This window comes from Lissotriton helveticus, chromosome 1_1 (assembly GCF_964261635.1).
Source record: "Lissotriton helveticus chromosome 1_1, aLisHel1.1, whole genome shotgun sequence".
Classification (NCBI taxonomy): domain Eukaryota; kingdom Metazoa; phylum Chordata; class Amphibia; order Caudata; family Salamandridae; genus Lissotriton; species Lissotriton helveticus.
In genome coordinates, this window is record NC_136057.1 from 1281386172 (window position 1) to 1281412772 (window position 26601).

Consider the following 26601-nt stretch of genomic DNA (forward strand, 5'->3'; position numbering starts at 1 on the left):
TATGGGAAGATATGTAGGTAAACATTATACACAGCATTTCCCATTATAGTCTGTGGGCAAGATGGCCTTTCAGTAGTGGAAAAACGAAAATGGCTGTAATTCACTACCAGAGCAGGTCACCCACACTAGTACATGCTCTACCTTTCACATACACTGCACTCTGCCCAGGGGGGTACCTAGGGCCTTCCATAGGGGTGTCCAATGTGTATAGAAAGGGAAGGTTAGGCCTGGCCAGTGTGGACACTAGTCAGGTCAGCATGGCAGTTAGCAAGTGCACACAGGCACTGTGGTAGTGTAGTTTCTTATTCCCAATAGGCTCTGCGCATTGGAATAATATATCTTATAGATGTGACGTAGGACTGAGGTCGACTAGGTCTCTATTGAATATACTAGACTTAATTGTGAGTGCCAGCTAGCTCAGAGATCACTAGAAACTTTCTTGAATACACAAGAAGGGATTAGTTTCTGATAACCGCATAAACATGACAACTTTGTTTCCCAAGAATAAGAAATGTATCTCTAGAGTCGCGGAAACAATAGATAGTTATTTCACTCAGTCAATCGTGCATGCTTCGTTTCACCAGAGAAGCAGAGAAATCGAGAGGCGGGCGTTTTCAATAAAAGGGTATTTATTGAACAGTCTTCTTTCTCATGCAGAAGAAATGAACTGCTACAATCGTAATACTGGTTGCAAAGTACAATGCGTACAGTACGAAGAGTATTATAAAATAATACTGTAAAAGCATGATATGGTTTCTAAGCCATAAAATACATAGAATACATACATTAATAAATAAAGACTAAAAGTACGCAACTGGTGCCTCTAAAATACGCCTACCCCGGCATACCTAACCTAGGTCTAGTACAAGTGAAGAAGTAAGTGAGGTGTAGCTTAGTTTCAGTATTCTTTTGCCAAGAATCTGATCCAAGAATTCTCTAAGGGTTCTAATCAGCTCCGTACCTTGGTTTTAGAATGAAGGACGTCTAGTATCTCTCTCTCAGGACTAGATTTCCCAATAACCCAACCCGCAAGGGATGCTTGGAAACACTGGAGCTGGATTTCTCGGCAAGAGAAAAGACAGCGTCTCTCTCAGTGCGTCTGCTGGAGGGTCGGCTTCCTTCGGCACTTGCTGCAGCAGGGCGTCGGGCAAGTAGATAGTCGAACTGCTCCAAACCACCGTGTGCTTGCTTGGGCAAATGTGGGCATATTTATACCTTGAGGGTGCTTTGTTTGACGTAAGGTTGGACATAATAACGTCATCAAAGACTCAGTTCTTTGTAAACTCCATGAGTTCTTGGATAAATCAATATTCAAGCAAGGGGAAGTCCCTGACTGCTGAAGGCGGGTTTTCCCAAGAAATCGTTGTGGATTTTCGGAACTAGTGGAAGTAGCCAAGCCGTATTAGGACTACTTAAGCTATGTCTTAATATGGTTATGATTTCTATGCCTTTATAAGGATAGGGTATTTTATACCTATATAAGGGCATGAATCTGGAAAATTACACTAGGGTCCTAAAACACTATACAACACCCACTCCACGTATTATGTCTAATATTACTAAATCCGTAAGCATCTAAAACATAACTGACGCATGTGCTTACAATCCCACCTAAAATACACAAAATTCATTTGATAAGGTTGCACACGAAAAATTAGCATTTGTATAGTACGCATTTAAAAGCAATAGGCGTCATTTAAAACATGAATTATGATTTTGGCAAAGCTAACTGAATGAATCATGTAATGATATTTATGAAATGGCTCTAAGTTTACAGAAGAAAAAGTCGAGACCATTCCATAGCAGAATATATATAAACTGTTATTGTAGTTTTCAGAGAACAAGGTCAAATACTGTCTCTAGGAAGTGTTGAATTTCTTGTTCTATAAGAATAGTTCTACTTTAAGCAGATTACTTTGTGCCCCAAAAATTTATATTTTTCAAGTTCTTTGGGAAAAATCAAAATTAGCCATAGAAAAATAGAGTTCCAAAGTTATGTGGAAGGAATGTTATGAAAAGTGAAGGCCAAATTCAGAGTTCGTGGAACGCTGTGTGCAGATTTCAAAAGTTATTCTTGGTGTCAGGAGAAAACATCAAATCTTCAAAGCTGGCAGAGAAATCGTCAACCACAGTAGGTGAAAGTGGAACTACTTCATCAAGCAGATCCATTGTGCACAGATGAGAAGCATCGCCGTCAGCGTCAGTTGCCGCATTAGCAATGTTCATATCAGATGGTACCTGTGTGCCTGTTGTTCCTCGTACCTCACCTCCAGTTTGATTTGCTGGTGAGATCTCAATGAATGCAGTTATCAGGATTGGTAGCCGTTGGGGGCAACACAACACATGAGCCGTTACCAGACCCAGTAATGCGTCTGCATCCATTGGCGCAAACGATGGAAGTGTTAGACAAACATCTAACACGCATTCTTCTCCACAAAGCAGGCATCGTTGAACAGGTAAGATGCAATCTTGCCAGATTGGTCTGAATGACAGGAACCATGTGGTATTCAGATCTCTTAAACGAGCCAAGCCAAGAATCTGTGTAATCCTGTCACGATACCGCATGGCTAGGAGAGCTTGTTCCATGGTAGTTTGGGTATCGTTGGTGACTGGACTTGCAATAAACAAAAACAGAATTCCTGCTACGAGTCCCAAAACGAGAGGCAGGCAGCCGAACGCAGAGTGCACGAAATTTTGAAAAATGCCGAGGACTGCTTCAAAGGGTGCTAACAGTCCCGAAAAAATCGTCTTAAATACATGTGCGATGCCACTAGTATCAGACATGTTCAAGATTTGACCTAACATTTCTGCGAAATGTACTGGGCAGTTGGTTGATAATAATGCATGTATCTCTGCAGAAGTCCTTGCAACTTGCAGATCATACGTTTCTTTAGACGAGGTCAGTGGCACCTTTTTTTGCAAAAGAATGGCTTTCATTCTGCTGAAAGTATCAATTCGTATAGAAGAGATATTCAGTGAAGGCCATAACGCCGACTCCCTGTCTGTCTTGCGTTTTGATACAATACTTGCATACAACAAGTGACCCTGGTCGACACACTAACTAGACAGGCTTTTCCTGGCAACATGCCACAACAGCTGTAATCATTGAGCATAACGTAGCTGCCATTGGAAAGCTGCGTGAAAATTGGATCTATTACTGCTGCAGGAGAACCGTGCATGTGGCACAAAAGGTTATTTGAAGAACCTTCGCAGGCTCCGTGTAAATTAATACCTTCACATAAAAGTGTACCGCTTAGTGAGTTTTTACAATTTTTAGTACTAAGAAATACCTCCTTTCCCCCACTCCAACATTTGTGTGTGTATGGTAAATTCCATATTGACTTAATGTATCCTTTACCCAACCTTTCATACAGGCCTGCTGGTATATGCTGTAGACAATACTGAAATTGGAAAATCGTCACTGGTATCGTGATGGTGCCATGTATTATTCATTCTACGACTGGTTTCTCAGAAACAGTTAATGGTAATCTTTCCAGTTTTTTAATGCTCAGCACCGTATAGTCTGCTCCTCTTCGTGCCAAAGAGATTTGTTTATCTGTAAGGTTAAAGACAGTAAACAATGACGTGGTATTGATTAGACGCCATTGGCACGTAGCCTGAACGTAGATTTTGTAATGTCCAGCCTAGCAGCATTATAGAACGTAATTGAGACTGGCCATGTTGTAACATTAGCAAGTCCTGCTCTATTATGTCAATAGCAGATGATACAATGCAGTCCAAAGAATACATTTTGGAGGACAGAGTCGTTAACCCATTGTCCACTACAGAGAGGTTTCTCTTAATTAATAAGATCTATTTCTCGTATTTTTTCTGCAGTTACCATTTGCGTGACTTTCTATGCTTCATTGTAAGCAGAATATATACCGGCGTATATGAAACGTTTTTGACTTTGTTTACGAGGCCCTAGTAAGAAGTCTCGCAAGTCAACGCCTTCTTTAAGTAAAGTTAGGTGTTGTTTAATTTCAAGAAGTGTGGATTTCTGTAGCCACTCAAGGCATAGTTTTCCTACACTGTATGTGGTGACTATCCCTGGATGTTGTCTCTGGGAATATCTTGGATCTGGCCAGTTCATTTGGAACCCTTGTGTTTTGTTCAGGAATCTATCTTGACAGTTATTCGTGTCTGTGGGCCAGATTAACCATTTTTTCCATTCAGGATTAGTTCTGTTCTGTTGTAAAATCTGTTTTACGTCTACCTCCTCATCTGCAGTGCCATTACTGTCAGGTGTGGCTTTAGGAATGGACGGTTTGTTTAAATCTTTTATCTTAGCTAAGCCAAGACATGATGTTTGTTGAACAGTGTCATTTAAAAATATAATTTGTTCTGGGATAATGCAGGCTCTGAACAAGGCTTCTAGACCCTGCACCTGCCAGTCTTTTGTGCCCCAAACAGTTTTTGTCTCAATATTGTCTTTCCAAAAGTTAAAACCTAGTGTAGACAGCTGAGCATAAAAGTTCTCAGAATACATTTGTTTAGTATTGGTCAACATGTTTTTTCATTCCTGTCTTATTCATATTTTTATAATAAAACGTTTCTGGATTTGTGACATTAAAACCTGAGAAGTATGGAAACTTTTCATAAAATGTTTTTGAGCTGCCCTTTGGCGGCGTTGGACGATGTTCCCATTGATTATAAGTAAAAACATTTCTAGGATTTACAGATTTGTGCAAATAATTGTGACCATAAGATTATAACAAAACATTTCTTCATAACTTGATGAACCTTCAAAGTATTCATGTTTTGTAAATTTTGCTGACAATTCTAAATCTGTCATCATATTATGAACAGTTTCAAAGTCCCAATCATCAGAAAAAGTGCTTGATGAGACAAAATCACTTAAAGAAACCTTAAACTGGTGTAGAATCTTCAATAGTTCCACTGGGCCATTATTGTCATAATCAGTTGTGTCCCATGCTATACCACCAGGTATAGGAACGGCTGTGATGTTCACTGATGACAGGTCTCTTCGTTCACGATGAGATGATTTGTAAGGTTGCAGGAACAAGTTGATGTTCTTACTTGCTGTGTCCATTGTACAGTATTTTGCATCTATCATTTTTCCCAAACTTAAAACAAGAATGAGCCATAGTAGGAGAAAAAGTACACCTAGTCCAATCCAAAATTCAACACATGGTGAAACCAGATATGTTTTCTCAAGTTGATGAAAAAGTTCTGTTATTTTTTCTTTGAAAGTTTTAATTGCTGGCGTAGTTTCAGGTTCACTGGGATCCTCGGAAAATGTATCAAAGTTGATGAAATAGCCAGAGGCAGTTCTGTCAATTGTTGGGATTGCATCCGGATTTTTTGGAATCGCCGGAGCTGTTTCTTCCTTTGTCATATCAGTATAGTCAGAGGCTATATCATTGTAGACAGGTGTTTCTCGGTGAACTGTTATTTGGGTCTCAAGAGGTACAAGTTCCATGGCTTTGTTGCATAGTCCTTCTTTTCTTACTTTAGGTTTATCAAAGGTGATAAGTCATTCAGTTTGAACCTCTTGGATTGTAGCAAGATTTGGTCGTCTGCTACTTCTCTGGAGTCCACTGGGCCTACTACTTATTATCAGCCACATGGTGAGGTTTTACCAGGTTGATGGGCACGATTCTGTTCTTCCTTTTTCCAGCAAGGGGCGGTAGTAACACTGATCTTGTTCCGTGGATTGCTAAGACAGGTACTGCTTTTCTGTAAGACGGCCCAAATTCCTTCTTCACCGTGATCTTTTCCCTGACTATATCCCCAATCTTTGTAATCCAGACAGGTCTTGCTGGGACAGGTGGTTTTTCTTCAGTGGTCGTTGGCTTTTGTGTTACTCAGACTTCTTCTTGTTTCATTTAAGTCCTGTAAAACAGCCAAACGGTCTTTGATATCAAAGGGTTTTTGTTCCACCACTGAAGTTTGACAATCAAGATCCTGGATGAGCATTCTAGTACCAAATAGTAATTCATATGGAGTGATTCCCCCCCAGAGAATTTCTGGGCAGATTCTTAAGACTACGTTGGACATTTATTAGATGTTTGACCCACTCGTCACCCGAGCCTAATACCCTAGCTGTTATAGATTGCTTTATTCAACAACAAATGGAGGAGTATCCCCGTGAGACTTTGTAAAAAAAAGTCTCTGAATACAAATGTATTTTGGTGCATGTAGTACCCAACCAACCTGGGACATGGTAGTCCTTTAAGACCCCTCACTCACCAACCTGGTTGGTGACATGCTTCATCATCGGGGTCCCACCCCGAAGGCTGAGTGCCAACAGGGTGTGCTTCGACACCGGATTACAGTGGAGCGGGTATTTTCACTTTATTTTTACCTGGTGTCCAATCACTCCGGAATAAAGTCTACGAGTAGCTTTGGACACTTTTTAAACCACTCACGTTAATATTCCACTGCACATATAAAAGAAAAAATACCCGCTCCACTGTAATCTAGTGTCGAAGCACACCCTGTTGGCACTCGGCCTTCGGGGTGGGACCCCGATTGGCCTCATCAGCCAATGAATTCCCTGCAACGTGAACGCCATCACACTGATGACTCAGTGTGTGAATCATGTGAGTCTTTTGTAGTTCTTTTAGAAAAAGAACTACGTGTTCCCAAATCATTTTATGCTTAATTGTGACACTTTTTGCATCTTTGAAACCGTTTTGAATCCAGTTCTGCAGATATTCATTGTAGATTGGACGCAGTAATACGGATCGCACACTATGAGTGTGGGGAATTCGCGATCTGTATTTTCAAGCGCCATCTTGAAAGCTTGTAGTTCAGCTCACTGAGCTGTATAGTCTCCGAGTGATTGAGTTTTAGTGACCATAGGTCGAAATTTACCTTCGTGCCAGCGACCTTTAACAATCGTGCACGCAGCACTATAGGCTTGTTTACCCCCAATTGCGGGCTGTGCTGATCCGTCTGTATAGATTTTACAGCCGTAATGTTCTAGAGGCAGAATTTCAGTCGGCAAGAGGACATTCTAGTTTGCATTATAGAAATTCTTGTGTTTTCAAATAGGGGTCAAAAACGTATTCAACGTCTGTTGCAGCAAGAGAATGAACCCATTGTATCCATCTTGGATGTAGAGCTTTTGCATTTGGAATGCTTGCCTTTGTTACTGCCTCTAAGGCAGGTACAGGTGTAACGATTCTAATGCGCGTACCTTGTGCGAGGGCTCTCTCCTTTGCTACAGCAGTCTGAACCGCTGTCAGAATCTTTTCTGTTGAAGTGAATTTAATTTCCGCTTGCGTGTACAAGTGTGATTTGTAAGCTATTGGTACCTTTTCACCTTCATTAAAGGTTAGTTATGTGAATCCGCATCTCCCTGGGATGATTCGGATTACAAGATTGCGCACGTTGTCGCGTGTTTGAAACTGTGTATGCAAGATGGAATATTTCAGGATGGCATGGGTCTAAGGGTGCTCCGGATTTTGTTGATCTCACTACATGTGAGATCTGTTCTGCGTTCAACTCTGGCTGAGATGTTTCTCCTTTGTGCTAAACCGGCTGCGGCCTCTGACCAGCGAACTCTACTAGAAGACAGCCTCCCTCCTGCCGCCACCTCTGCGCTATTTGGGGTACCGAACCCCAGCTTTCCCTACACAGAGGGACTCCACTGACCCCCTAAATGCTCACTTCTAGAGGCAATTGAAAAAACAACCAGAAAGGCAATGCAATGCAATGCAATAGATAGATCAAGACTCAGATCTGCTGTAACAAACTGTTGCCTGCAAGCTGGGGACGTGCATGCAGCCTACACAATTTGGCTGAGCTGAAGCTGAATTAATGTATGCTGAACCAAAACGACAGAGGACCACTTAGAGCTTTATGTCACAGCAGTATACACAATACTGATCCCTAGCTAACTCAGGTCATTGGAATTGCCAGGTTTTGTCGAGCACTACTGACACAATTAAATCGAGAACAATCCAAGAAAAGCCCTTAGAATCCTGTAACCGGCTCCTGCCTCCCGCCTCCTACGTCATTCACTCCCAGGGAGACATTACAGCCCCTGACTCACCGCGTGGTCACCGCGTACTCAGTCCCGAGCCTCCAGCTACAAACAACCCGTCAGCGGCACCACGCCTCTATGTAGCCCGCCGGCTTAAATCAAACAGGGCAGCGTTTCGGCGTTTTCTGTGTGTCTCAGCGGCCCGTGACGACAAACAGCGAGTCCTGCCTCCCGACGGACCACGGAAGGCGGCGGGGCAGCAAATCAACGGGTTGGCGCCAGCCCCAATGCCGGGCTATGTCGGGGAAAAGTCAAGCACGATGGTGCAAGCGACAGTGGACCCGATGAGGCAGCGATCCAGCAGTGAATCGGCAAAGCGTGACAGAAGGTAGTAATCCGCTTTCAACTAGGAGTCAGGAATACGCAAATTTCTATTTAGATCCTGCGCTTTTCCGAGTTCATTTAAACATGATACATGCGAGAGCCTGCGACTGCTACTAACTAGCGGCCGCCATTTTCCCCCGAGGCAACCTTGTCCTACCTTTTACCTACAATGCACCCTGCCAGTCCAAACAATGCTTAAATATATAATAACAATAATGAAATAATTGTTAAAATATATTAAACTTAAAATATTAAACATAACACAAATTTAAATATATGTGCAACTGATAATTTATCTAATTGTATTTAAATATTAGAATTAACATGTACAAATAGTTTTAATTCATATTTTAAACTAAGTAAATAGAATATATACATATATATTTAAAATGTAAGTCAATATTTTAACAATTCAAAAATACATAAATAATATTAACAGCAATTAAACAAATGCTATTAAAAAGCGTATTTAAACAAATATGACACAATAATAAATGTAACAGAAATAATTTTTAATGAGGACATTTTTCAAAATAAAATTATATTTAAAAAAATAGTAAAACATGAAAACAATAAACAAGCATTGGCATAGCCAATTGGTCTTGCCTTTGGGACCTTATAAGTGTTTAGTTATCCAGCACATTATCCTTGGTGCAACAACAGCAAGTGTTGCATGGCTAAACACCTATAAGGTCCCAAAGGCGAGACCTACTGGCTATGCCAATGCTTGTTTTGTAAGATACACCGTGTCTTGGGACATGCATGCTGTCGGGTAAGCTGCCTTCACCTAAAGAGGTTTGCATTAGAGTAGAGTCTATGCATTACTAAACACTTACATTTTGAAAGCACTTGCTTTTTCGTAAACTCTAATTTTCTGTACATATTTTATGAAAACCTATCTAATACTGTGCGTCTTACCAGTTATAAAATAATAACCTGCATATTCATAGTGCTTTAAGTTGCAGCCAGGGACTTCATAGCACTATAAAGAACGTGTAACTATTCCTCCCCACTATTTGAACATCTCCGTCACCGCCTACACTGCATGCCGCATCGCAGTTCCCATACTTTACCCCCTTCAACCGCAGGGTATCACCGAGGTGGGCTGTGGACGCCCCCGCATTTCCACCGCGGACAAGACATCTGGTCCTAGACACGTGGCGCGTTACACTTATGGGAGCCGAGGACAATTCACTAATCCTTTCCCCGGCCTCTGTAAAAAGTATTGAAACTACCGAGCCTAAAAACCTGTCGGAAGCTACATTAATAACGAGTTATTTTAAAACAAGGTGCCCCGGTGCATTAGCCTCTGATGGCTTCTAAAGCTTTGCGCCCTGCTTACTTTTACAGCTGGTCTTCTGGGTTCAGAGACGCGGCACGAGGCAGCTCGTTTTGCAGGCAACGTTACCCGGGACGGGGTGACGTTTGAAGGCAGCGAAGAGAGATATAACTTGACTTACGTAAGAGAGGCCGCGCGCCAAGGGCAGAGTGCACGAGCAGGGGCTTTCACTTTGCCCACATTGCTCGGCCTCTAATACTTCCGTTCTCTTCCACGGGCAACTTACACCATGTAATACAAGCATCAGCAATTCTGCATTTCTCACACACAAAAACCCAGAGGCGGCATTCACGTAGATTATTGACACAACACTGTGTATTCTGCAACGATCAGCGGCAGCTATGCTTTTACCCTGTTGCAAACGCATTGTCTGTTTTTCTTTACATGCAGGACATGCTACTCTCTTTCGGTACACTATTATGAACAGAATACAGCAATCTCGTACATTGGGTAAATCTTAAAACAGAACACAGCGCTATCATTTGCGACCCTTCCTTCTCTCGGTAATCTTACCAGCTGGCACAGGAACAACCGCGTCAGCTGTTTGTGCCAGGCCAGCTTCTGGCAAGCTTTTTTTTTCTCTTTAAAGAAACAGCAGCAGAAATCAGCCACACATCAACATATTCCAATGACCCACAGAGAATGTTGTTTTAAGTTAGCAAAGACATTTAACTAGATTACATTTTTAACCTTTTCGAAGTTACGGTCTGATTCAACGCTAACAGATGGCACGCAAATGTGTGGTATGGAAAAGGTAACGTATCACAGATTAAAAAACCTAGGGTTACCTGAAGTGACAAGCACTAAGCACAGAAATGAAAAACCGGCCAATGGCTTTCTTATGGGGTACCAGTGAAGCATTCTGGAGGAAGCTTCTTGATATTTCGCCGCTTTGTGATTTGGTGTGAAAGCTATAGTCTTGTACTTGTGCAGTGTAATAATTGATTATAGAGCTCCATGAGCGGGAACGACTGGATTCTAAATTAATTAATTTACTGTTATGGCTGAGCAACGACAGGCAACTACTTCAATAAGGATTAGCAGGTTGCCATGCTATGTAAGGCTCACCCATCACTCCTCTGCCCCAGTACAGCTGTTGAAAGCAAGGGCCAATGATTTTAGGGGCCAATGATTTTAGGGGCTAATGATTTTGGGGCCCATATTTAAGTGGGTAGGTGGGTAAAACCCGATTGTGGGGCTGTTTTTCAACTCCGGTATTAGGTGGCATCGTAGACTACTCAAGTTTTGCTCTCACTGTCTATTTGATGTCACTCAGAACCCCTTAGTGAACAATATCCCTTTAATTCACTGCTACCCATCTATACTTCTTTATATAAACACCTACAGTAAATATACACAAATATTCCAAGTAGAATTAGCTATAGTTGAGTTTGAGGAGAGGCCGTTTCTCTTGAAAGGCAAATGCTCAAGCAGGTCATGAGGCTCCTCTTCTCTCTTGCATACTACTCTCAGACGAGATAACTTTTCAACATTGTGTGTTTTTCATGTGTAAAAATTATTAAACCATTTCAAAAGGGTTAAATTCATGCATTTTTACTTCCTATTAATTTGTGTTCTTAATATAGCATGCCAAGACCCTATGAGGAGGGTGGCACTGCACTTTACAGAAAGACATTGTACAATATTAAATAAGCATTTGCAATGCAACCGGTCTCACATTTGGGACCTAATATGCATTTAGCTATGCAGCACATTAGCCTGAGTGCTGAAACATCTACTGTTCTTTAACATGGAGGAAAAGTAAGCACCAAACTGCGTGTCTCGCCAGTTATGGGAACACATGGAGAGCAATAATGCCTTTCAGCAGGAAATGGTATAGTCCAAAGCTCTGTTTTTAATATAAAATCAGGGCCTTAGGTGGTCTTTTCGCTGAAAATACAAGATTTGAAAAAAATAATATTGTCTACGGGTGCTCGTGGCAGACAATTTCTATGGACTGGAATCTAGAGAATGCTAAAGTGATTCAGGTATTTTACTGACCTCTCCTGGTCGTTTTCTATCAAGAAAGTTAAACAGAGGCAGTTACCAGAAAGGAAAAAAAAGAGTCCCTCAGCAGAAAGCAATTCTGGTATTTTACTGACCTCTACTGGTCGTTTTCTAGCAAGACCGTTAAAAAGAGGCAGTTGAACAAGCAGAAAGCAATACAGGTATTTTACTGACCTCTACTGGTCGTTTTCTATCAAGACAGTTAAATAGAGGCAGTTGAACAGAAAAAAAAGTCCATAAGCGGAAACAGACAAGTCCTAGGGCTGATCTCCAGAGCCCGCAAAGTACATACACATATAAGTATATACTAAAGTATATACAAGAGGTCTTGAATCCTCGACCTCAAAAGGCATATACAAGTCATGGTAAGAGTGACACCATTGTAGTAGAGGTTCAGGGAGACCAGGTATGAGTGGTCGGTGCAGGTTTTCCAAGGTCTTTTAGAAAGTTATTTTAAATTAAGGAATTTTTCTTGGACATCAGTCTCCCCTTTCTCTCTTTTGGATTACATACACAGTGGAAGCTAGAGTTACTTCTCAGTGTAATTTAACTCTAGGAAGTCACTCTCACTTTTGAATGTTAGTCCACTCTTAAGATACCAGGCTGACCTTTTAGTGTGTCAACCCATGCCCTTTGGATGTCAGTGCTACCTTTGGATTCCATTTCCATTTTGAACATTGGTGTCTCTTTTGGATATCAGTCTCATATATGGATATTAGTAATCTTACCCGTCCTTGACAAGCTATCTGGGGAGGAATGTTTGGCTCACACCCTTTGAAAACAGCACCCCCACATTGCCTAGGAGGCACGAATGGTTATATAGTTTCTTGACACCCCCCAACTTGAGCACAAGCAGATAGGGTTACATTCTCAATGTACATGTGCCATTCCGAACCTTGCCTAGGGGCGGGTGGTTTGCTATCCCAGCCGGTTAAGTCAGTGGACCCGCCCATCATGACCAATGAGGGGTGTGTATTTGTTGCCCAATACCATGCTCAAGGGCAGGGCAGATGTGTCAATACTACCTCACCATTTATTTATTTATTTATTTGCGGGTTTATAACGTGCTTGAATCACTCCTGCCGGAGTATCTCTGCACCCACAACACCAGAAGCATGTTCAAGAGTAAATGGATAGCATGTTAGTTCTGAAAAAGGAGGGTTTTAAGCTTCTTTCTGAAGCATAGATGTTCAGAGCATTGCCTCAGTTCAAGGGGAAGCTTATTCCATAGAATAGGACCAACTACAGATAAAGCTTTTCCTCCTTGTCTGGCCTTTCTAACAACAGGCACTCTCAGAAGGAGTTGGTTGCTGGATCTAAGAGACCGTGACCATGTCCAAAGAAGAAGGAGGCAGTCTCACTGCCTTGTATAAGGGAGGGGCTACCGGGTAGGAGAGCTGTTGGTGGGGAGTTTGGTGGTGTGCATGCTCGGCTGTGCGCAAGGCTGGAGGATATATGATCACAAACTCTGTCTTGGGTACGAATGGGCACATTAATATTCTCATTGGAAGGCCATTAATGGGCATTACTGATCAATAACACGTGGGCTTTAAGGTCCATTTCTACTTCAGAAACATTGCTGGGACACCTAGTGGTACAACGGAACTGGTGGAACACGGTTCCTCTTCTTGTGGTTATTTTTCCTTGTACTTTTTTGATCTTTGTATGCAGCATCATCCATTCCTCAACATCTCGTTGCCAGTGTGAAGTTCAAACAGGAAGGTACATCCCACCCACCCAATCAGTCTCAAGCTCTCTCTCTCATTCTGTCACCCATATCTCTGCTTTCTCCAATATCGGTCTCCCTCTCTCTACTCCCTCCCTCCTCATTTCATGTTCAGTGGAAGTATGGGCAGTCAAAGGATGGAGTATGATGGAGGATCTCTCAGGTGGCCACAGGGAAAGCTACCTCTGCTTCTAAGGGGAGATGATCAAAACCCATTCTTCTAAATGGACAACAATCACAGGAAGTCACGTCACAAGACAAATTAAATAAATCGCCATGTGTTTTCATGGATGATGCTTAAAAACAGTATTTCTAGCTTATCAGGTCCAAATGAAAAGTTATCATGTCACACACGATATCAAAGTTTTCAGTCACTCAATGTCACTTTAACAATTTGTAAAAAAAAATCTGAACAAGGTAGAAAGAATTTATTAATTTAAGTTGCCAGCAGTCGAAGAACTGCTGTGTAGAGGCCAGCGGTTTCAAGCAGGAGCAGAGTGGTACAACTAGAACTGGTGGGGACTCCACCATGGTATCCATAGGAAGACAGAAAATCATACACCATTTTTTTGTTCGGCTAGGAATGAAGATATGGTTGACACAATACCTAAAATAGTTTATGGTGGTTGTGTTCTTGTGTGTGGTGGGGGAGGGGTGGTTGGGGGCTGTTAGTTTGTTCACACTAAGAGGGACCTCAGTCTAGGTCCACTCTCTCCCAGCAGCTCCGCTGTGCCGTCTCTTGCCTCCAGACCCCGACCTCCTCCTTGGGAGGTTCGAGGCTGCTGCCCGCTCCTGCGCCTGCTGCCCGTGCCAACTGGGATCAGACTGCCTGCAACTACCGTAACCTTTCTCAGCCGTTTTTTTTCCTCTTAATTATTCCCTGTTGTGCCATTGTTATTGTGCCCATCTGTGCCTTGCTCTAATTCCAACACTGTATTTATTTTCTTGTGCCTGCCTGTTCCTTTCGCCGCACCTGCGGCCCCTCCCCCCTGGAATTTCCCCCGGGAATTCCCCCCTGGAATTCCCCCGCTCCCACCTCCCAGTCTCTCCTCCCCCCCAACTCCCCTAATTAATGGCGGACGCGCCGCCGGCGCACCAAAGTTACGCCAAAGGCAAGCCCGTCTGTGACCCGGCCAGCGCCAGGCACCCTGGACCTCCCACTACCCATCGCTACAACACCACCACCCTCCTCGCACTCAACCCTGGAAGACTGAGGGAATGCCAACAGGCCTCGCCGAACACGAACCACAGCCAGTTCTCTTGCCTCCACTGCCGCCAGACCCTCACCGCCAGCCCGGCCTCCAACACCGCTGATGCCAGCACCAGCGACACCGTAACATGCATCCTGCTCAACGTACGATCCGTACACAAACAAGCCATGGAAATCTGGAACCTACTCTACTCTCTCTCGCCCGACATCGCCTTCTTCAGAGACCTGGACCAACCCATCCTCCGCCCCGACATCAGCACCACCATCCCAGACAGATACAAGATCCAGAGGAAAGACCGCCCCAACCACCCAGGAGGGGACCTCGCCATCGCCCACAAGAGCACCCTACACCTCATAACCTCCAGCAAAACCTTCCCTTCTGCCAAACACCTGCACTTCCAGATCCAAACCACCCCCAAAGCCACACTGCGGGGAACACTCGTCTACAGATCTCCTGAACACCCTTTGCCACCACCATCACCGACTTCATTGCACCACACGCCATCGCCTCAACAAACTACATACTCATTGGAGACCTGAACTTCCACCTTGATAACCCCAGCGACCCCAACTCCACTATCCTTTGTGACAACCTCGCCAGCATCGGACTTAAACCACTCGTCAACACACCAACCCACAAAGCAGGACACACCCTCGACCCCATTTTCGCAGCAGGAAACAGTGTCCAATTCAGCCACACAACGCAGCCGCCATGGACTGACCAACACTGCTTACATTTCGCCATCAACAAACCCAAGGCACCCAAACCAGCCCCACACCCTCCACGAAGGAACCGGAGCAAGGTTACCGATGAGCAACTTAACTCCACCCTCACCCGAGACAACCACACCTGGGCATCCGACGCAGCCAGAGAACTCCACACCTTTATCTCCAATTGCGCAGACGAGCTCGCCCCGCTATGCAACCCTGACAGACAACGCCCCAAGAAAGCCGCCTGGCTCACCACTGCTCTGCAAGAAGCCAGACGCACCTGCAGATGCTTGGAGAAGAACTGGAGCAACACCAAGACAACCGAAAACCACACCACCTACAAGGACGCCATGACGGACTACCAAAACCAGATCAGAGCCACCAAGAGGAACTTCATCCACAACAAAATCCTGGCCAACTCCACCAACTCCAAGGAACTTTTCTGTGTCATTCAAGAATTCACCAATCCACGCAGTGAAGCCACATACCTCACCCCATCCCAAGACCTCTGAGACAAGCTTGGAAACTATTCCCACCTCAAGATCAAAAACCTCTGACAACTTCATCGACATCTACCAGGCGCCACAGATGGCCCCTCGCCCCCTATAAACACCCGCCAGCCCCCCATCTCCAACTGGACACCGATCACAGCCAAAAACACTGCCTCGACCATGACAAGCATCCACCCGGGGCGCCCAACGACCCCAGCCCCCCTCACAGCTACCACCGAGCCGTGGCCGCCATCGCACCCAAACTACAACGCACCATTAACACCATCTTCAAAACAGGCACCTTCCCAGATTACTGGAAGAGCGCAGAATTCAGACCCCTGCTCAAGAAGCCCACAGCTGACCTCACCAACCTCAAGAACTATCGGCCCATCTCGCTCCTCCCCTTCGCAGCCAAGGTTGCAGAGAAAACAGTCAACAGGAAACTGACAAGATTCATTGAAGAGAACGCCGTCCTCGACCCGTCCCAAGCCAGATTCCGAAGCAACCACAGCACAGAGATCGCCCTACTCGCCGCCACAGACTACATGCACACCCTTCTGGACCAAGGCAACTCCGCAGCCCTCATCTTACTCGACCTATCTGCGGCCTTCGACACCGTCTCCCACTGCACACTAGTCACCAGACTACACAATGCAGGCATACAAGGAACAGCCCTAGACTGGATCTGAACATTCCTCAACGGAAGAAGCCAAACGACTTCCTCTCTGACCCCACGAAAATCACGTGTGGAGTCCCACAGGGTTCATCCCTGAACCCCACCATCTTTAACATCTACATGGCCCCCGTCGCAGCCATCGTCCGACAACCCGGCCTCAACATCGTATCCTACGCCGACGACACCCAGCTCATCTTCTCCCTCACCAAAGACCCCACCACTGCCAAACTCAGTTTCCCAAAAGGAATGCAAGACGTCGCAGTCTGGATGACCAACAGCTGCCTGAAGCTCAACGCTTAGAAAACAGAAGTCCTCGTCCTCGGTACCACCCCTTCTGCATGGGACAGCACCTGGTGGCCGACCGTCCTCGGAAGCCCACCTACCCCCTCAGACCACGCCAAGAACCTCGGCATCGTACTCGACTCATCACTCACCATGAACCGACAGGTCAACGCTGTCACCTCCAGCTGCTTAAACACCCTCCGCAAGACCTTCAAGTGGATCCCCCCTGAGTCAAGGAACACAGTCACCCACGCACTCATCACCAGCAGACTGGACTATGGAAACACACTCTACGCAGGCATCACAAGTCCCTACCCTCGCAAACTGCAGACAATACAGAACACCGCCGCCAGACTCGTCCTCGGCATCCCCCAACACAAACACATCAGTCAACACCTATGAAGTCTCTACTAGGTCCCCGCGGAGAAAAGAGTCACTTTCAAAATCCTCACTCACGCCTACAAATGCCTACACAACAATGGACCCAAATACCGCAACAACAGAATCAACTTCCACGTACCCAAAAGAAACCTCTGATCTTCCAACCTCGCACTGGCCAAAACCCCGCGCATCCACAGAGCCAAAGCAGGCGGAAGATCCTTCTCTCACATTGCAGCCAAGACTTGGAATGAGCTACCGGCAGACATCAGAATCACCCCCTCCCTGAACACCTTCAGGAAGACCTTCAAGACCTGGCTCTTCGGCTAAACAGATCTGCGGACTATCCCCCCACCCCTTAGCGCCTTGAGACCCTCACGGGGAGTAGCGCGCTTACAATTCCCGGATTGATTGAGAGATCTTCAGAATAGAGAGACCCCCACTGCCGCGACGTTCAAACACATGCAGATGAAAGAACAATAAACATCAGAAGTGGTTGTGTTCATTAGTACACATATGGTATATTTATTGTTGATATATGTCAGTTCTATGATAATCTTGTTGTCACCCTAACATTCATATACAAGCTCCATTCTAATACGGCTGGAGCTATTTCACTCTCAATATGATGACTATTAATCAAGTGTGAGGCTTGTAGGTAAAGGAGAAGAGAGAGCCAAAATGTGCTCCAAGTTGTAACTAGTGAAAAACTAATTTGCTAGAACTAAGGCCACACAGAGTTGGCAACTAATACAATTAAAATAGAGACCACTTGTATGCTCATGCAGCACTATAAATGCGAGCAGATAATGTTACTAACCCATATAAATAAATGTTATATTACTATCAGAAGCCAATAAGTCTGTACATTTTCCAACCTCCTATAATTATGCATCACTTTTGTATAATTTGATGAACATTTCTAAATAGCGCAGGTACCTTACATTGATGGTGAAAGATTCTGAAAGCAAGAATACTGAAATGGATCCTTTACCTGCTCTCCCTCAGCTTCTGGATGTACCTGAATTTCGGTGTCAGGGAACCATTGGATGCAATCACAGCCTGTGGTTGAAGAAAACAGAAAAAAGATGTCAGATTAGATGTTGGAACCTTTTTTAGAAATGTATTAATCTTCTAATTTTAAGGAATCTACCAAACACATTTGTACTCTCATACAAAATTAATATGTAACTAAAGAAAAAAACAAATAAAATGTATTCTGCCTCACCACACCTTCTAGCGAGCAGTGACGCAGCGGCCGGGGTGGGAGGCGGTCTGCCACGGGCAACACGTGTTTTGAGAGCCGCAGACTCCCCCGCTCTTACCTGCTGTCTCGGGCGGCAATCGCCCACCGCCCGCTCTTTGATGCGGGGCGGCAAACTCGAGGACAGCCATGGGCGACCAAAGTGCTAGCTACTTCACTGCTAGTGTTGTATCCCTTTTCAGTGGTATGCTAATGAATTCCATGTTTTTTAAAAGTCTTAAAATCCCAAAGAGTAAGTGACATCAAATATGAAAGGGAAGTGGATTCTGTGCAATAATTATAACATTTAAGTCTCACATTTGTATTGCTTTGCTGTAAATAGGGCAGACATGAACAGTGGACATCAGAGAAAAAGAAGTTGACAAGTTCAAAAAGTTTCATGTATAAGAATGTAGATCACCGATGTCGTAAATCAAAATATAAAGGTATAAGAACGCTATTTGCAGTAAAAATAATGAATGCTTGATCAAGTAGCAGTCACTAAGAGGCAGGTTTACAAGAAAAAAAGATACGGTGTTGGAAGGAATGCTTGAAATAATCTCAACAATGGGTCATCTCTCGAGGGGTGGGAGGGGCACATTCTAGTCCATAGTTTTTAGGTCTCGAGTAGAAAGAAAGCACCTACACAGTCTCTTTGAGACATGCTGTATATACTTTGTGGGTTTCAGCCTGGTCATAGGCTTCCAATTTGCTGGCTCCATCTTCACTCTCTTATTCTTTCTCTCCATTTGTCCATAGCATGCATTAATCATGCCTTTTGGTGTGTTTAGCCTTCCCCGAGAGAAGGGAGCAAGTAATAAATCAATACACTCCACCATTTTAGCATGTCTTTTACAAACTACTTTTTTCTTTCTTGAAAAGCAATTGACACAATCTGGCCTGTTTTCTCACTCACCCTGCTCAATTATTGTAAACAGGCTTGTAAATCATGTTCTTATCTCGTCACATTTACTAAGCATTCAAAGACAGAGCTCAAATGTCAAACGCTGTTTTCAGAGGGCACCTGTTTCGGGCCCCATACCCTCTCTCATCACTCCTTTGCTGCTTGTTTGGTCTTGTGTTCTTGCCTGGCTCCCTTGCCCATCCCCCTCCATGTTTCTCCTATCCTCCCTCGCCCGTGTGCTTACACCCACCAATCCTTTCTCGTTCTTTTCGCTTCCTCTTCCCCTGTCCGTTGCTTATTATTTATTGTTTATTTAGTTTTGTATAGCGCTAGCTGGATCCGGGGGTATCAGAGCGCCTCACAGCATATACAGTAATGAGCAAACATATGATACAGGGGAGTTGTAGAACATAAGGGTTCAAGAAGGGAAGAGAACAAGCGTGTGGGCGAAGGGGCAGAGGAGAAGAGGATGCAGGAGAAGTCTGATGATCTGAATCAGTGTCGTCAGTCATGAGGTTTGAAGTAAGGTGGAGTGTTGGCTAAGGAGTTACCTGGGCTCTATCGGTACGCTCGAGATCAGTTGAGGAAGAGGGCTTTGAGTAGACTCTTGAATTCTAGTTGTTGCTCGTTTTTTTTGCTCATTTAATTTCACTTGCCCCATCTTTGTTTGTTCTTTATATAATTTCTGGTAATGTGAACAGTGTACATACATCATCACTTGGCAGTGGTTACAGGTGTCCCACAGAGCGAGTCATGGAGCATGCAGGAGCAGCAGAGTCAGGACAGCAGAGAGATTCGGGCCACAACAGGAACATGAAAGTGCAGGAATCCACTGCCATCTGCTAGATCAGAAGCACTGAATTAAAGTAGTAATTTCGTAGGGAATGCACGGAAGACCCCATCTCCTGTCTTTACTAGAATGGATATAGGGGTTCCATGTTTAAGCTCTTTCAGCCTACTTGTAATCAAGACTTGGTCTTTCGGGTCTTCGTTTGTGGAGTGAATTGAAAGGATTCACTGTTTGCACTGCCCAGCATCCAATACTATTCTATCGCTGCAGTTGCAGAGAAGCTGTTCTTAGGGCTGCCGAATTTGTGGCCACAATGCCCCTCGGATTTGCAATCCTTCCTACGCGCGCTATCCTAGGAGTATCATTGTGTTCCGCTTTTTTGGGGCAAATCTACCATTGATCATTAGAGTCCAATAGTTGCACGGAATTGCCTATATATGGTCCAGATGTCTTCAAACCCGATTATCTTCAGGGTGTGTTCATATGTGATGAAGGGAATCATTTATTAGGCCCCTAAGAAACAGGTAAAACATACTTAAAACAGTGCTGTGTTTTTAGTGGGCCATTCTATAATGTATCATTCGTAAACATCTTTTGTCACACATATCCTAGCTGGGATTAGGTGTTGAAAATTGGGGAAGGGGCTGGTGGGGATTGGGGCCTGCAAATAACTATCAAAGTCTCTCCGCTATTTTTCGATAAAGAATCAACCTGTGGCTTTACAGTTTTAGGAAGTCCGGACTGCCCCTTCCATTTTAGCCATCATGTATTTGATCACCTTTCTAAAAGGGATAAGTGAACAAAACTCCAGTGTTTGAATTGTTAATTTCATCCTTATCATCAAATACTTTATCTTCGATCACAAAGATCTTATAAAGTGCAAGGTGCTATAAAAGTAGTACAAGCAATAAAATAGCATGCAAAATACAATAAACAACAATGGATAAAAATTTGTAAAATACAATATACAGCATCGTATAAAAGAGGAAATGCAGAATTAAAAGTTGGTAAAAAGAAGGGTTCCCAATTTAGCATACAGTAATTTGGAACACTATGTAATACATTTAGAGCGTTTTATCCATAGTGCATACCAGAATCTAGCGAGACCAAATACCACGACCCTATGCGTGTCCGTGGCTAATATTCTCATGGCCTCCAAATAGTGTCCCGGACCGACCAATCTGCATAATGGCACAATCCACTTGGTCCTCAGGGCTTTGTAGTAGGGGCAGAAAAACAACAGGTGGACTATTGATTCTGAACAAGCATTGCATGCCGGACACTGATCGTCTATGGACATATTGCTACACCACTTTTTGCAGAACAGTTTAGTTGGGAATGTTTTAAGACGGTATTGTATAAATAATTTCCTTGCCAAAGGTGGGACAATTACATCGATGGTTTCTTCATAATAAGGGGCAAATTTAAAATTGGTAAAATCTTGGGTCAGAGTGCCCACACATTTGGCCGCCTCCTTCTCCATAATGCCGTCCCAGTAAATCTTTTTTACCCTGTACTTTGGGATGAGGTCAAGTTTTTCTGGGGAAGTTCAATATTCTTCCATCCCAAGTCTCTTCAGTAGGTTCTTCAAACAACTGAACTATGGGATGGAATTTAACTGGGATCGCTTTAAGAGGTCTGTGGTCTCTGCTCTAGGCATGCCAAAACTTTAGCTGCTCATAGCTCATCTTATTCTGAAGCGTTTTCCGGCCGAGGTCCAGGAACATGGGAACCAGGGGCGTGGTAATCGGTAGGTTTAGCATTAGTCGAATTAACCTGTTTTCTACTGAAACAAGGGAGTTTACATTTCCTATACCCCACAGTTCGGCCCCATAGAGGATTCCCCCCAATATTTTGGTATTATAGATCTCTAGGGCTGGACCCACTTTCCTGGACACTGTTTTTTATTTATCTTACCTAGTTGTGTGGTTTGTTTGATTAGAGATGGCTGTGCCTTTTCGATTTGTGGTGCCCAATTTAAATTTGGAGTTAAATTAATACCTAAATAATCAAAAGCAAAAACATGCTCAAGGGGACAGTCTCCAACATACATTTGTCCCTTAGATGGCCTGGAATTCCCCATCGAGAATATCATATATTTTGTTTTTTGCCTCATTTAGTACCAGGCCATGCACCTTGCAAAATTGTATACAATTATTCAATAGTTGTTGCAAGCCAAAGGGGGATTTAGAAAGTAAATGGGTGTCATCTGAGAAGAGTAAGGCTGAAATTCTTCGCTCCCCCACCTTTGGGGCATCACATCCATCCAGATCCAAGTAACCAATGACACCATTAATGAAGAGGGAGAAAAGTGTTGGCCCTATGACGCATCCGTGTCCTACTCCACAGGTGACAGGAAATTGCTTGGTGAGCTGGTTATTGTCCCCCCCCACCTAACCTGTGCGCTGTTTGCGGAATGCAGTCGAATTAGGATAGCTAATACATTTTGTGATAGCCCCATATCAGCCAACACTCTCCATAGCTTTGTGGGCGGGACCAAATCGAATGCGGTACGTAAGTCTACAAAGGCTACATACAGTTTGCCACCTCGAATGCGGACTTCCATCCAGTAAATACATAAAAAACAAAAGACCTGGTCCAACATGCTAATATTCGCACGAAAGCCAGCTTGGAAATCACTCAGAATATTGTACTCCGAGATCCAATCCTGGACTCGTCGCAACACCTGTTTGCAAAAACAATTTTGCAATGAGTCAATTAAACTTATTGGTCTATAGTTTGCCTCTGTATCCCTTTTTAAAAATTGGGATTATCTCCACTATATTCGTTGACGGAAGAATATCCATACCTGCTGTTATAGCATTTGTGATCATATTAATATAGGGGGCCCAAACAGTCAGATCCTCTTTGTATAAATCGTTTGGGATGCGATCAGGTCCTGGGCTATACTAGAGCCAATCGCAATCCGGGTTTCTTCCATGGAGAACACAAGAGCCACAGCTTTGTCCTGAGTTTTCCCTCTTTGAACTTGGGGTGCCTCCAACTCACAAATACCTTGTGCATAAAGCGCTCCAAAATGGGTCACACAATCCTCAGGCTGGACTGTGACCTCCAGCTTCTGTTTCCTACCATTGAGCCAATAGGCGGTTTGTTTCCAAAAGAATTTGGAATCCTTGGCCAAGGATGCCCGTTGAAGGGTGGTCCAAAGGGAGTATTTCTAACTCTTCCTGGCTGACTAACGCTTTCTTATAATTTCGTCTGCAAATCTTCAGATCTAGGTGGGCATTGGATTTTGCTGCCTGGACAAGACTAGGCTGGTCTTTCCTCCAGTCTTGATTATACCATACTGCTTGGATCTGCCTATGTTCCTGTTTATTCTCCCTATGAGGTTTAGCCAATAAGAGCCTAATTTCATTAAAAATTGTTTCATTACAGGTAGACAACGTCTTGATTAATCAAGCTTTTGGGTATTTGGAGAGTTCTTCCACATTCTTTCATACCAAACGTTTCACTGGCTCGAGTGCCTTAGGTTGAGTCTCCACCTAATTCCACCTATTGGATCTGGTGTTATTTGTTATGGAAAGTACTCCCAGGTCTTTTTTACCCCAACTTCCTACTTCAGCACAGTTGCTGCCCTGATTCATTAGGGACAGGGTCAAAGCGTTGTGGTCGCTGTCTAAGTGATTTACCACTACCATGTCATGTACTAGGGACCAGAGACTAAGTGCAACCAAGCAGTGATCAATCCTACTGGCATAGCCAGGTCTATTATATGTTACCTCCTTGCTTGGGTCCGACTTTGTTCTCCCGTTGGTGGCTCTCCGGTCATGCTGTAACGAGAGGGCCAACACCTGACTACCTCTCTTAGACCACCTAACTGGGGTAGATCGACCTGGGGGACCTGCCAGACCTTATCCCAATCCTCAGTCAGGTCTCTAGGGATCATGGTTAAGAGCTCAAAGGTACAATTTAGGTCCCCTGCTACCAGAGCTTTCATTCTGTCGTCGGATTGAGATAGTCCCCGTTCCAGGATTCTAATAGTAGTTGTATCATCCGCACCCCGATCGACTATTTACACATTAAAGATCCTCATTTTTTTATCACATGTGTATTTAGACCTAAGGCTAGTATATCAGGGAGGGGAGTCTATATGAACCAATTTTATTTTTAGGCCTAGGGTATTACTGACCCATATTGCCAAGCCTTCCGAAGGTCTCCCCTTCTCTTTCCTAATAGCACTCAGACCGGAGGGAGAGAACCCATTCCTATACGGGGTATGCAAACTCCATGTTTCCTGAAAGAGTATAATGTCGTGTGAATCCACGAATGAGCCCCACTCAGGGTCAGCTAAAAGTTTGGTGATCCCTGCCACATTCCAAACCAAGAATCTAAGATTTGTTGGGCAAATGCTTGAGGGAGGGCAGTTCGGGTTAATCTCCGCAGTTAATTTTGTTTAGAATTGCCAGTTTTATATTTTATTTATTTATTTTATTTGAAAAGTTTTATATAGCGCTGGCTAGACCCGAAGGTATCAGAGCGCTTTAGATGAGGACATAGCATCAACACATTTTTACATTGTTACATCAATAGAATATAAACAACATTCTCATCCCCCTCCATGATATTTAGGTCGAAGCCTACCAGATAGTAGAGCTGTCTGGTTTGCTAAGGACATCTAGGGGGACATTCTGAAAGTTCCCTAGCAATGCATGCCATCCATTGCTTACCATTGATTTGGTGTTTTGCAACTCACATTTGCTTCCTTTCTATTTGCAGCTTTATTTGTTTTAGGCTGTCCAGTGTGAGTTTGGTCTTCCTGTGCAGCATAGCCTATTTACTGCATTCGCCTTCCACTAGTACTCGTTTTCTGTAATCAGGCCTGTAAATCTTGTTCTTATCTTTTCACATTTGCTGTGCATTAAAAGACCAAGGTCAAATGTCATGTGCTTTGTCTGCTGAGGGAGCTTTGTGTTGACTTTACTATCTCGAACTTCAAAGTAAGAGTATTTCAGAATTTGCAAAGCACAAATGAGGTACATTTGTTAAGTCATTCTGAAGTGTTGTGGAAATAAAATGGTTCATACGATCAAAACAATACACTAGGTGATGACATTTCCACATATTGTGTGTGTGTCGTATACTTTTATCAGTAAAACTGTGTGTCTCTGCAAATGTAATGACAAAACAAACCATAATAGGCTGCTCTATATTTGTCCAAGTCCAGCCGGACAAGGAGTTTATTATCATATTAATAGTTGAATTTTGTAAGATCTTAGTGCATAAGCAACATATCAAACATAAAGAACACAATACTGTGTTTTAACACGGAACAGAGAACACATTAGAGAGATAAAGGATAGTTTTTGAGAAAAAGAAAGGAGGATTTCCAGGCAAAGGAGAAGTGAGCAAGCTGGACACACTTTAGATCAATGTTGCAAGTGTTTGCCAGAGTAGTACATACAGAACTTAATACAATTTGACTTCACTGTATGGCTACTTAAAAGGTCGACGTTTCGATCCCGCGCTCTAAATTAAAATGGGGTCATCATCAGGACTGTACATATATAACTATGCCTGGTAAGAACAATGAAGCGCCTGTATGAAGGAGGAACAAGAAAAGAGAAAAATATTTCGATATTTAGAAAAAGGTTTCTTTTCAGGTTTTTCATTAAGAGAGAGAGACATCAGCGTGCGAACCTTACACACATACTTTTCATTTCCTTATGAATCGCAGTGAGTGTCAGCCAGTGACTAAGCTTGTACACATATAATAACCAATTTTCATCGGAATCGCAGTGTTTGTTTTGGCCAGTGACAAGGGATTTAACAGGCGGGCAGTGGTGAGAGTAGTGGGTAGTGAACGCCGAGTGCTCAGATCGTACTTGCTGTGTAATTAAGCTGGTGCTTTGGTTGGACGGGGGGATGAATGAACAGACGAAGAACGCCACATGCGTTTAAAGCTAGCCAGGTGGGAGACTTGTACCCAGTTCGGGTCGGTGACGGCGCCAATTATTTACGTGAACTAGACATGCAATAAGTCGTCAAGGAGTGAGGAAATAAGCATTTACCTCAATTGTGCGGATAGCTCGTCCCTTGGTCGGGCGGAGCGCTTTCCGAGCTAGGCTTGTCAGTTTTATTGGAGTCGGTTAGATCTATGAGGATAATCGTAATATTTAGACAGGGACAAGTGAAGGTGTGAGTACCGCTAGAAACGGGCCGTGATAAGGTGTACCTTAATAGAACTAATAACGCCGTCCAGATAGAGACTGGGCTCCTGGGGGTCAGCGCGTCAGGATAAATACCGACTCCCTTGATGGGCACGGTATAGCTGGGGGAAAAACCATGTGATCAGGGAAGATACAAGTAAGGCAAAAGTAGGACGATGCCAGGTACAATTACATACCAACGTGGTTTCTGTGGGTATGCACAATTAGAATTATGCCCGGTAGATAAGCGGTCCTTAAATTAGATGAATCCGCTGTAGGGGAAGTATAAAACAAAGCAGTTAGAGGATAACCAGGGGGTTGTCACTCTGGGCAGTAAGG

General features: G+C 43.8%; 1 protein-coding gene across 1 annotated transcript in view; it reads right to left on the reverse strand.

Moving 5' to 3' along the window:
- Positions 1 to 26601, reverse strand: part of AASS (aminoadipate-semialdehyde synthase) — a 579454-nt gene that overhangs the window by 217130 nt on the left and 335723 nt on the right. Inside the window, exon 13 of the mRNA XM_078680774.1 lies at positions 18153 to 18220. Coding sequence (XP_078536900.1) covers positions 18153 to 18220 — 68 coding nt within the window. The remainder of the gene's footprint in view (positions 1 to 18152; positions 18221 to 26601) is intronic.